Source organism: Coregonus clupeaformis, chromosome 23 (genome assembly GCF_020615455.1).
Source record: "Coregonus clupeaformis isolate EN_2021a chromosome 23, ASM2061545v1, whole genome shotgun sequence".
Classification (NCBI taxonomy): domain Eukaryota; kingdom Metazoa; phylum Chordata; class Actinopteri; order Salmoniformes; family Salmonidae; genus Coregonus; species Coregonus clupeaformis.
In genome coordinates this window covers 44265967-44279388 of record NC_059214.1, presented here as the reverse complement: position 1 = coordinate 44279388, position 13422 = coordinate 44265967, and the positions used below count along the sequence as shown (strand labels likewise).

General features: G+C 43.3%; 1 protein-coding gene across 1 annotated transcript in view; it reads right to left on the bottom strand.

The window, feature by feature from the left end:
* LOC121536522 (interleukin-1 receptor accessory protein-like 1) overlaps positions 1–13422 on the bottom strand; it is a 401955-nt gene that overhangs the window by 247947 nt on the left and 140586 nt on the right. The window contains exon 3 of the mRNA XM_041843855.2: positions 719–1004. Coding sequence (XP_041699789.2) covers positions 719–1004 — 286 coding nt within the window. The remainder of the gene's footprint in view (positions 1–718; positions 1005–13422) is intronic.

The following is a 13422-nucleotide window of genomic DNA, read 5'->3' as shown; positions in this document are numbered from 1 at the left end:
CTCTAGTATCCCTACTGTCTCTAATGTCTTATTGTATCTCTAGTATCCCTACTGTCTCTTTGTTACCATATCTCTAGTATCCCTACTGTCTCTATTGTCTTACTGTATCTCTAGTGTCCCTACTGTCTCTAATGTCTTATTGTATCTCTAGTATCCCTACTGTCTCTAATGTCTTCCTGTATCTCTAGTATCCCTACTGTTTCTAATGTCTTCCTGTATCTCTAGTATCCCTACTGTCTCTAATGTCTTACTGTATCTCTAGTATCCCTACTGTCTCTAATGTCTTACTGTATCTCTAGTATCCCTACTGTCTCTAATGTTTTCCTGTATCTCTAGTATCCCTACTGTCTCTAATGTCTTCCTGTATCTCTAATATCCCTACTGTCTCTAATGTCTTACTGTATCTCTAGTATCCCTACTGTCTCTAATGTCTTACTGTATCTCTAGTATCCGTATCTCTAGCATCCCTACTGTCTCTAATGTCTTCCTATATCTCTAGTATCCCTACTGTCTCTAATGTCTTACTGTATCTCTAGTATCCCTACTGTCTCTAATGTTTTCCTGTATCTCTAGTATCCCTACTGTCTCTAATGTCTTACTGTATCTCTAGTATCCCTACTGTCTCTAATGTCTTACTGTATCTCTAGTATCCCTACTGTCTCTAATTACCGTAGCACACAGGAGTAGACTAGAGTAGAGTTTGTCCCTCCTGTCTTACCGTAGCACACAGGAGTAGAGGCCCACGTCCTGCAGGTCGGCCGGTCTGAACCAGATGGCGTCCTCCTCCTTGCTCATGCGCACGCCGTCGAAGGAGATGGGCTCCTCGAAGTCTCCGTGGCCCAGGCCAGAGCTGCGGTACCACATGAGGCTGAGGCCCACACTCTGAGCCTGGCTGTAGTTAGCCCGGATGTAGCCGTAGAACAGGGCACACTTCAGCCTCACCGGCTCCCCCTTCAACACACGATACTTCAGGTAGTCCACCGACCAGTCCGTACAGCCGTCAACTATGGAGGGAAAGAGAGTGACAGAGAGAAGACAGGACATTGAGTTAGCTGCCCTCAAGACAAAAGAGGAGAGGGTTAGGGGGAGAGAGAGAGAGAGAGAGAGAGAGAGAGAGAGAGAGAGAGAGAGAGAGAGAGAGAGAGAGAGAGAGAGAGAGAGAGAGAGAGAGAGAGAGAGAGAGAGAGAGAGAGAGAGAGAGGTGAATAGACAGAGTTAAACATGTTTCTTATACCCTACCATCATTAGTCCCCTCCTCCTTACTCAGCAACTATGGAAACAAAACGTCAGAAACACACTACCATATTGTGCACTGAGCAAGAGAATTCTACATCTGGGTACACATTTCATTAGTGTGACCTCTGTGGATGCTAAATCAGTGTGTGTGTTTTGTAGGTGTGTGTGTGTGTGCTGTCATACACTCAGTGACTCAGTGACGCAGATTATATGCTACAGGACTGTTTTGCTAGCACAGACTGTAATATGTTCCGGGATTCATCCAATGGCATTGAGGAGTATACCACCTCAGTCATTGGCTTCATCAATAAGTGCATCGACGACGTCGTCCCCACAGTGACCGTACGTACATATCCAAACCAGAAGCCATGGATTACAGGCAACATCTGCATCGAGCTAAAGGCTAAAGGAGCGGGACACTAATCCGGACGTTTAGAAGAAATCCCACTATGCCCTCAGACGAACCATCAAACAGGCAAATTGTCAATACAGGATTAAGATTTAATCCTACTACAAAGGCTCTGACGCTTGTCGGATGTGGCAGGGCTTGAAAACTATTACGGACTACAAAGGGAATCCCAGCTGCGAGCTGCCCAGTGACGCGAGCCTACCAGACGACCTAAATGCTTTTTATGCTCGCTTCGAGGCAAGCAACACTGAAGCATGCATGAGAGCACCAGCTGTTCCGGACGACTGTGTGATAACGCTCTCTGTAGCCGATGTGAGCAACACCTTTAAACAGGTCAACATTCACAAAGCCGCGGGGCCAGATGGATTACCAGGACGTGTACTCAAAGCATGCGCGGACCAATTGGCAAGTGTCTTCACTGACATTTTCAACCTTTCCCTGAACGAGTCTGTAATACCTACACGTTTCAAGCAGACCACAATAGTCCCTGTGCCCAAGGAAGCGAAGGTAACCTGCCTAAATAATTACCGCCCCGTAGCACTCACGTCGGTAGCCACGAAGTGTTTTGAAAAGCTGGTCATGGCTCACATCAACAGCATCATCCCGGATACCATAGACCCACTCCAATTCGCATATCGCCCCAACTGATCCACAGGTGACGCAATCTCAATCAGACTACGCACTGCCCTTTCCAACCTGGACAAAAGGAACACCTATGTGAGAATGCTGTTCATTGACTACAGCTCAGCGTTCAACACCATGGTGCCCATAAAGCTCATCACTAAGCTAAGGACCCTGGGACTAAACACCTCTCTCTGCAACTGGATCCTGGACTTCCTGAGGGCCACCCCCAGGTGGTAAGGGTAGGCAACAACACGTCTGCCACGCTGATCCTCAACACCCCCTCAGGGGTGCGTGCTTAGTCCCCTCCTGCACTCCCTGTTCACCCACGACTGCGTGGCCAAACACGACTCCAACACCATCATTAAGTTTGCTGACGACACAACAGTGGTAGGCCTGATCACCGACAATGATGAGACAGCCTATAGGGAGGAGGTCAGACACCTGGCAGTGTGGTGCCAGGACAACAACCTCTCCCTTAATGTGAGCAAGACTTAGGAGCTGATCGTGGACTACAGGAAAAGGCGGGCCGAACAGGCCCCCATTAACATCGACAGGGTTGTAGTGGAGCGGGTCCAGAGTTTCAAGTTCCTTGGTTCCACATCACCAACAAACTATCATGGTCCAAACACACCAAGACAGTCGTGAAGAGGGCACGACAACACATTTTCCCCCTCAGAAGACTGAAAAGATTTGGCATGGGTCCCCAGAGCCTCAAAAAGTTATACAGCTGCACCATCGAGAGCATCCTGACCAGTTGCATCACTGCCTGGTATGGCAACTGCTCGGCATCTGACCGTAAGGCGCTACAGAGGGTAGTGCGTACGGCCCAGTACATCACTGGGGCCAAGCTTCCTGCCACCCAGGACCTATATACTAGGCGATGTCAGAGGAAAGCCCAAAGGATTGTCAAAGACTCCAGTCACCCAAGTCATAGACTGTTCACTCTGCTACCGCACGGCAAGCGGTACCGGAGCGCCAAGTCTAGGACCAAAAGGCTCCTTAACAGCTTCTTCCCCCAAGCAATAAGACTACTGAACAATTAATCAAATGGCCACCCGGACTATTTACATTGAAACCCCCCTCCATTTGTTTTTACACTGCTGCTACCTGCCGTCTATTATCTATGCATAGTCACTTTACCCCTACCTACATGTACAAATTACCTTGACTAATCTGTAGTCCTGCACATTGACTCGGTACCGGTAGTCCCTGTATATTGCCTTGTTATTGTTATTATAATGTGTTACTTTTTTATTCTTTTTTACTTTAGTTTATTTGGTAAATATTTTCTTAACTCTTTCTTGAACTGCAATGTTGGTTAAGGGCTTGTAAGTAAGCATTTCACAGTAAGGTCTACACCTGTTGTATTCGGCGCATGTGACAAATAAAGTTTGATTTGATTTGACTCAGCCAGAGGGGAAAACAGTCATACGCTCAGTGATTCAGCGAGAGGGGAAAACAGTCATACACTCAGTGACTCAGTCAGGGGGGTAAACAGTCATACACTCAGTGACTCAGCTAGAGGGGAAAACAGTCATACACTCAGGGACATCCAGAGGGGAAAACAGTCATACACTCAGTGACTCATCCAGAGGGGAAAACAGTCATACACTCAGTGACTCAGTCAGATGGGAAAACAGTCATACACTCAGTGACTCATCCAGAGGGGAAAAAAGCTAATTCTTTATTCCCAATTTGGATCATCATTAGCTCAATGTCACCTCTCTGGGCATGTGGGATTTTAAGTCATCCCTTTTTCATTTGTTAGAAGTCACTACAATGGTGTCAGTGGTGGTTACTAAGGCTAGCGTCGTAACACTATGCTAGCAGGCTAATGGTGTTAGCATCTTGGAAGGGTAGAACTAATGTTGAATGTTAACACTAAGCTAGCTCTTTAGCTGGAGAGATTTAGTGCAGTTTGAGGCTAACATTGCTAGCATGGATGGACTATCAACCCCCCAGAAAATAGATAAAATATTGAATTTGGCCTTTACTACTAAAGCCCTTAGAAACGCATTGAATAACACATTCATAAATTGCAAAAAAATTAAATGTCACACCAGCCTTCGCTTTGGCTCCCCCTCCTGTCCAGCTCAGGCGTTGGGCGTCGCCGGCCTTCTAGCTTAAATTGATGGATTTTGATGGGGATTTTTGTATTATGTTACTTAGGGGGGTTTAAAGGTGCTTTAGGCCCTTCAAGGTTAACTTCTAGTTTCATGTCTGGATAAAGGGTAGGGTATTGACCCAGCAGGACTGAGGGGAATGATCTTTGAGTTAAACATTTGGTGATTTCTTGTCTTCTGCTCCCATGGTGACAGAAAGGTTAACCCACGGCCAGCAATCAGTCTAGGACTAATTAGGCATCACTTGTTTACAGTACTGTGCACTGTGTGTGTGTGTGTGTGTGTGTGTGTGTGTGTGTGTGTGTGTGTGTGTGTTAAAGTGCTACAGTAAAGGATCCCTGCTGTGTGCCAGTCTGAGTGATACAGAACACTCACAGAGACAACTACACTTGTAATTAATGCCCCTAATTACCAGAGCCGGATTTTGTGTGTGTTAAATAAGTGTGGGTGTGGGTGTCTGCCTAATTATTCCTCTTAATTAGCAGTAGGCCTCACACATGTGTGTATATGTATGTGCCTGTCTGTGTTTGTGTGTGTGTGTGTGTGTGTGTGTGTATGTGTATGTGTATGTGTGTGTGTGTGTGTGTGTGTGTGTATGATATATATATATACATTTAAACTCAGTTTTTCACAATTCCTGATATTTAATCCTTGTAAAAATTCCCTGCCTTAGGTCAGTTAGGATCACCACTTTATTTTAAGAATGTGAAATATCATAACAATAGTAGAGAGAATGATTTATTTCAGCTTTTCTTTCTTTCATTACATTCCCAGTGGGTCAGAAGTATACAGACACTCAATTAGTATTAGTATTAGTATAACTTGGGTCAAACGTTTCGGGTAGCCTTCCACAGGCTTCCCACAATAAGTTGGGTGAATTTTGGCCTATTCCTCCTGACAGAGCTGGTGTAACTGAGTCAGGTTTGTAGGCCTCCTTGCTCGCACACGCTTTTTCAGTTCTGCCCACAAATGTTCTATAGGCTTGAGGTCAGGGCTTTGTGATGGCCACTCCAATACCTTGACTTTGTTGTCCTTAAGCCATTTTGCCACAACTTTGGAAGTATGCTTGGGGTCATTGTCCTTTTGGAAGACCCATTTGTGACCAAGCTTTAACTTCCTGATTGACGTCTTGAGATGTTGCTTCAATATATCCACATAATTTTCCTTCCTCATGATGCCATCTATTTTGTGAAGTGCACCAGTCCCTACTGCAGCAAAGCACCCCCACAGCATGATGCTGCCACCCCCGTGCTTCACGGTTGGGATGGTGTTCTTCGGATTGCAAGCATCCCCCTTTTTCCTCCAAACATAACGATGGTCATTATGGCCAAACAGTTCTATTTTTGTTTCATCAGACCAGAGGTCATTTCTCCAAAAAGTACGATGTTTGTCCCCATGTGCAGTTGCAAACCATAGTCTGGCTTTTTTATGGCGGTTTTGGAGCAGTGGCTTCTTCCTTGCTGAGCGGCCTTTCAGGTTATGTCGATATAGGACTTGTTTTACTGTGTATATAGATACTTTTGTACCTGTTTCCTCCAGAATCTTCACAAGGTCCTTTTCTGTTGTTCTGGGATTGATTTGCACTTTTCGCACCAAAGTACGTTCATCTCTAGGAGACGGATCCCGTCTCCTTCCTGAGCGGTATGATGGCTGCGTGGTCCCATGGTGTTTATACTTGCGTACTATTGTTTGTACAGATGAACGTGGTACCTTCAGGCATTTGGAAATTGCTCCCAAGGATGAACCAGACTTTCTTCTGAGGTCTTGGCTGATTTCTTTTGATTTTCCCATGATGTCAAGCAAAGAGGCACTGAGTTTGAAGGTAGGCCTTGAAATACATCCACAGGTACACCTCCAATTGACTCAAATGATGTCAATTAGCCAATCAGACGCTTCTAAAGCCATGACATCATTTTCTGGAATTTTCCAAGCTGTTTATAGGCACAGTCAACTTAGTGTATGTAAACTTCAGACCCACAGGAATTGTGATACAGTTAATTATAAGTGAAATAATCTGTCTGTAAACAATTGTTGTAAAAATTACTTGTGTCATGCACAAAGTAGATGTCCTAACCGACTTGCCAAAACTATAGTTTGTTAACAAGACATTTGTGGAGTGGTTGAAAAACGAGTTTTAATTACTCCAACCTAAGTGTATGTAAACTTCCGACTTCAACTGTAGATAGATTAGATAGATAGATAGATAGATAGATAGATAGATAGATAGATAGATAGATAGATAGATAGATAGATAGATAGATAGATAGATAGATAGATAGATAGATAGATAGATAGATAGATAGATAGATAGATAGATAGATAGATAGTTCTGCAGAATCTCATTATGCAACCACATATGACATTTCTGATACCTAGGAGATAATTGGGATTGCTTTAGAAACAGACAGACATTGTCATTATCATTATTCAAATGTCATCCCCACACCAAACCTATATAATGGGTTTATTCCATTCCAGGCATTGAATTGGACACCTTTGATAATCTACATTAGACTAGAGCAGTGGTTCCCAACCAGGGGTACTAGGAAGCCTGGGGGCACTGGGCCTATCCACAGGGGTACTAGGAAGCCTGGGGGCACTGGGCCTATCCACAGGGGTACTAGGATGCCTGGGGGCACTGGGCCTATCCACAGGGGTACTAGGATGCCTGAGGGTACTTAGCCTATCCACAGGGGTACTAGAGAAGACTTATGAGACCAATGGCCTACTGGTAAAATGCACGAGGGGGTACTTCAGGGGCACTCCGGGCAGAGCAAAATTCAGTTTGTGGTACAGAGCATTAGATTTATTAGATTGGTTTGCTACTCTAAAGAAGGCTATTATCTGAACCTGACAGAAATAATACATCTGCTTTCCCCAGTATTGACATTAGACTGATTACTCATTGTTCAATGAAGCCTCTCCTCCTCTCCCTCTCCCTCTCTCTGTCTCACTCTCTCTCCCCTCTCTCCCTCTCTCCGTCCCTCTCTCGCTCACTCTCTCCGTCTGTCTCTCTCTCCCTCTGTCTCCCTCTCACCTCTCTCTCCCTCTCTCTCCCTCTTGTACATCATATCAATATGTTAATCAGGAGGAACAGCTCAAGTGTTATTAATTCACCCCACCACTTTCTAACCATTAAGGAGAAATTACATCTATCTCTCCCTCTCTCTCTCTCCCTCTCTCTACCCATCCTCTCTTTCCACATCCTTTCATCATTAATATCTAACTATACACAAGAGCCATAGAAAATAATGTGTAATTATTTCAACATTTATACACAATAAAATGATTATAGACTTCATACACCATTCCTGTAAGGCCGTGCACATGCCCACACACCTGCATACATGCACGCACACATAAACACATGCACACACACACACACACAAACACTCAAACACACACAAACACACACACAAACACAGGAAAACTATGTGTTGTCCCTGTAGGAGGAGGAATACTGCAGCCCAGACCTACATCTCACTGTCTCTCAGCTATATCTCCCTCTGTCTGTCTACACCACACACTTCTGTACAGACAACTACAGTACCATCTGCCACTTCACTGTAGTGTACACTTCAGAGTGCCCTAACACACCCACCCAGATATACGGTCACCAGGTGGTATTGAGGAGGTGCATAGGAGTGTCAGTCAGTTAGTTAGTTTGTGTGTGTGTGTGTGTGTGTGTGTGTATGTGTGTATGTGTGTGTGTGTATATGCTTGTGGTTAGAGTGTGTGTGTATAAATCAGGTTAAATGTATTCTTGCTCAGGGGTCTGTATTTATTGCCTGACTGTGGTGTCACACAAAGACAGACAGGACCCTGATCTGCCTGGGGACACATGGAGCAATACGGTCTCTCTGTGGGTGGGTGATTTATATACACACACATTCACGCAAACACACACACACACACAAACACACACACACACACACACACACACACACACACACACACACACACACACACACACACACATGCACCACACACACATGCACGCGAACACACACACACACATGCATGCGTATACACACACACATGCACGCGAACACACACACACATGCACGCACACACACGTTGAGTACGCACCTATTCCCTCTCTCTCTATTTCTCACCTCCGTTTTCTCTCCCTGCTCCTGTAATGAAGTGTAATTCTCAGATGTTGGGTGGGCGGTATGATCCTATCAGGGCCAGAAGACACAGTCATCTCAATCCCCTCAATCTATTTCTATCCCTTCCACCCTCAAAGTCTATTTCCACTCTCTCAATTTACAGTGAATGCCCTCTTTCAATCTGTGTTTAGTTGTTACTTTCCATCTATCTTTAACTATCTGGACATCTAACTGAATATATTTTATCTGTAGACTCAGATAATATTTTTTGTTGTTATAAAAAGATCCTGTTACCGCGTCCAACACATATGCTTTCTGTTTCATAGTTTTAACAAAGGCACTCCACAAATAGAATTGATTGAACACTCAAATTATTCTGTTTTTTGTGTTTTTTATTTGTTTTTACATTTTATTTTTAAGATTTTGACTACAGTAACATAAACTAATGAAGATGCTATTGTGTTATTTTGAAATATATATATATTTTCATACAATGTACTCTGAAAATATTCAGACCCCTTGACTTTTTCCACATTTAGTTACGTTACAGCCTCATTCTAAAATGTATTAAATAAAATAAAAAAATCATAAATCTACACACAATACCCCATAATGACAAAGTGAAAACAGGTTAAAATATATATACATAAGTATTCAGACTCTTTTACTATAAGACTCGAAATTGAGCTCAGGTCCATCCTGTTTCCATTGATCATCCTTGAGATGTTTCTACAACTTGATTGGAGTCCACCTGCGGTAAAGTCAATTGATTGGACATGATTTGGAAAGGCACACAACTATCTATATAAGGTCCCACAGTTGACAGTGCATGCCAGAGCAAAAACCAAGCCATGAGGTCGAATGAATTGTATGTAGAGCTCCGAGATAGGATTGTGTCGAGGCACAGATCTGGGGAAGGATACCAAAACATTTATGCAGCATTGAAGGTCCCCAAGAACACTGTGGCCTCCATCATTCTTAAATGGAAGAAGTTTGGAACCACCAAGACTCTTCATAGAGCTGGCCGCCCGCCCAAAGTGAGCAATTGGGAGAGAAGGGCCTAGGTCAGGGAGGTGAACAAGAACCCTATGGTCACTCTGACAGATCTCCAGAGTTCCTCTGTAGAGATGGGAGAACCTTCCAGAAGGAAAACCATCTCTGCAGCACTCCACCAATCAGGCCAGACGGAAGCCACTCCTCAGTAAAAGGCACATGACAGCCCGCTTGGAGTTTGCCAAAAGGCACTCAGTTTCCCTAAAGGACTCTCAGACCATGAGAAACAAGATTCTCTGATCTGATGAAACCAAGATTGAACTATTTGGCCTGAATGCCAAGTGTCACGCCTGGAGGAAACCTGGAACCATCTCTACGGTGAAGCATGGTGGTGGCAGCATCATGCTTTGGGGATGTTTTTCAGCGGCAGGGACTGGGAGACTAGTCAGGATCGAGGGAAAGATGACGGAGCAAAGTACAGAGAGATCCTTGATGAAAACCTGCTCCAGAACGCTCAGGACCTCAGACTGGGGCGAAGGTTCACCTTCCAACAGGACAATGACCCTAAGCACACAGTCAAGACAACGCAGGAGTGGCTTCGGGACAAGTCTCTAAATGTCCTTGAGTGTCCCAGCCAAGCCCGGACTTGAACCCGATCTAACATCTCTGGAAAGACCTGAAAATAGCCATCCAACCTGACAGTGCTTGAGAGGATCTGCAGAGAAGAATGGGAGAGACTCCCCAAATACAGGTGTGCCAAGCTTGTAGCGTCATAGCCAGAAGACTCAAGGCTGTAATCGCTGTCAAAGGTGCTTCAACCATGTACTGAGGAAAGGGTCTGAATACTTACGTAAATGTGATATTTTTGTTATATAAATTAGCAAAATGTTCTAAAAACCTGTTTTTGCTTTGTCGTTATGGGGTATTGTGTGTAAATTGATGAGGGGAAAAAAACGATTTAATCAATTTTAGAATAAGCTGTAACGTAGTAAAATGTGGAAAACATCAAGGCAAACATAAAATATATTTTGATTTGTTTAACACTTTTTGGGTTTTGGTTACTACATGATTCCATATGTGTTATTTCATTGTTTTGATGTCTTCACTATTATTCTACAATGTAGAAAATAGTAAAAATAAAGAATAACCTTTGAATGAGTAGGTGTCCATATGTAAAAAAATATATGTTTGTGAACATTCCATCTATGAGCAGACCCATGAACTATCTGTGTGCTTCGGGTCAAATATACAAAGCTTCTTACCATATTCTTCACTCTACAGTCACCAAGTGACTTCTCTCCCTCTCTCTCTATCTATCTGTATCTCTCCCTCTCTCTCTATCTATCTGTATCTCTCCCTCTCTCTCTATCTATCTGTATCTCTCCCTCTCTATCTATCTGTATCTCTCCCTCTCTCTCTCTCTATCTGTATCTCTCCCTCTCTCTCTATCTATCTGTATCTCTCCCTCTCTATCTATCTGTATCTCTCCCTCTCTCTCTATCTATCTGTATCTCTCCCTCTCTCTCTATCTATCTGTATCTCTCCCTCTCTCTCTATCTATCTGTATCTCTCCCTCTCTCTCTATCTATCTGTATCTCTCCCTCTCTCTCTCTATCTATCTGTATCTCTCCCTCTCTCTCTATCTCCTTATACTGTATATCTCAGTGCATGTATTTTCATCTCTTTCTCTCGCTACATTTTGTATATTCATCTTTCTACCTCTCTCTCTTTCTCACTCTGTCTCTCAGTGCATATCTCCCTCTATCTCCCTGACAGCTCACCAGTCTTCATTTATATGTAAATGCATCCCAATCCTGATCATTTCTCCCTGATGAGTGGAAAGAAGACAGAGGAGCTTCCTGTCTGCTTCCTGTCTGTCTGTGTCTGTATGTATGTCTGTCTGTCTGTATGTCGGTCTGTCTGTCTGTCCCAAAACCACATTCAGACTCACACTGTCCTCGAGTCACAATATCTCCCTCTCACACGCAAACATGCACACACAAACACAAACACACACACACAAACACACACACAAACAGAACTATAGATTACTCTTGCCTTCTACTCTTACTTCAGCCTTGTTTCTTAATGTGCATTAATGAGGAGGTAATAACATAATCAAAGGTAGTGCAACCAACATATATGTCCCCCTGGACCCAGAGTCACTAATTCCACATGGCACTTAAGTTCTCCCCAGAGAGGAAGAGCTTAGTGAGACATGTTTGATATCATTGTAACTATTTGCACATTGTTACACCACTGTATATACACATAATATGACATTTGAAATGTCTTTATTCTTTTGGAACTTCTGAGTGTAATGTTTACTGTTATTATTTATTGTTTATTTCACTTTTGTTTACTATCTAATTCACTTGCTTTGGCAATGTTAACATACGTTTTCTATGCCAATAAAGCCCTTAAATTGAATTGAATTGAGAGAGAAAGAGAGACAGCGAGAGGGAGAGACAGAGAGAGTGAGACAGCCAGAGAGAGAGAGAGAGAGAGAGAGAGAGAGAGAGAGAGAGAGAGAGAGAGAGAGAGAGAGAGAGAGAGAGAGAGAGAGAGAGAGAGAGAGAGTCAAAGAGAGTGAGACAGCCAGAGAGAGAGAGACTCAGAGAGACATAGAGCTGACAGCCACATATGTGATGTGATAGGATATGAAGGCTGCATATGCAGAGTAAACACACAGTATGTCCTACACAACTGTACTGTCATAGAGCATGGCTGAGTACTGAAATGCATGCACACACGCAAGCACAACCAAAACACACACGTATGGGCGCATACACTTACAAACGCACGCATACAGGCATGCATGCGCGGACACGCACGCACACAGATTACTAACTCTCAATGGCCTCCACCCTACCCAGCAGCCATGCAACATGAGGACAATGCCTTGTTGACTTCTGACTGTTTATAAAACTACAGAGTGCGTTGCCAAGGACAATAAGAAAATAACTAAATGAATTCCAGTTGTAATTCCATATTACATGACAACTGGAGACCAGAAAGGATATTAATAGTAGACAGAAAATGAACATCTAATTTTTGGCAGCAGTTGGTACATTTGCATACATATTGCCATGGTAATTTCAAAGCCAACATGAATCCCTTAGTGTGCTTTACAAAACAATTCTTCATTTGGCACAGACCAATGTCATCTTCTAAAACTGTCTTTACACCTGAGTGCTTCCAGGAAAGTTTTTCACAGAAGACTGTCGTTTTACAAACATTGTGTCACATAATTTTTTAAAAGGCTATACATAATAATAATAATAATAATAATAATAATAATAATAATAATATTATAAGACATTTAGCGGACTCTTTTATCCAAAGCAACTTACAGTCATGCGTGCATAACGTTTTTATGTACGCCATGCTCTACCATCTGAGATACAGAGGATCACCATATTTGGCCCAGGAAAGCTTGAAAAATTACAATATGGTTTCCTACTACATTATTTATTGATTCATCCTTTGATAATTAATAATTTGGTAAAGCATGAGAATCCTCTGATCTACAAGGTTATGTGAAGGTGGTTGTCATGTTGAGGATGCCACATATAGAAACCAGGGTGGGTTGTGTGTGTCGCCCTTGACCAAGTTCATCCCTGCTGTAAGAAAATCTTATAATAACTCCTCCAATTGACTTGAAATTAACAAGGACCCCTTTATAGAACAGACTGTTCCCCTGTTGGGTGAGAAAGTCTCTCTCTCTCTCTCTCTCTCTCTCTCTCTCTGTCTCTCTCTCTCTCTCTCTCTCTCTCTCTCTCTCTCTCTCTCTCTCTCTCTCTCTCTCTCTCTCTCTCTCTCTCTCTCTCTCTCTCTCTCTCTCTCTCTCTCTCTCTCTGTCTCTCTCTCTCTCTCTCTCTCTGTCTCTCTGTCTCTCTCTGTCTCTCTCTCTCGCTCTCTCGCT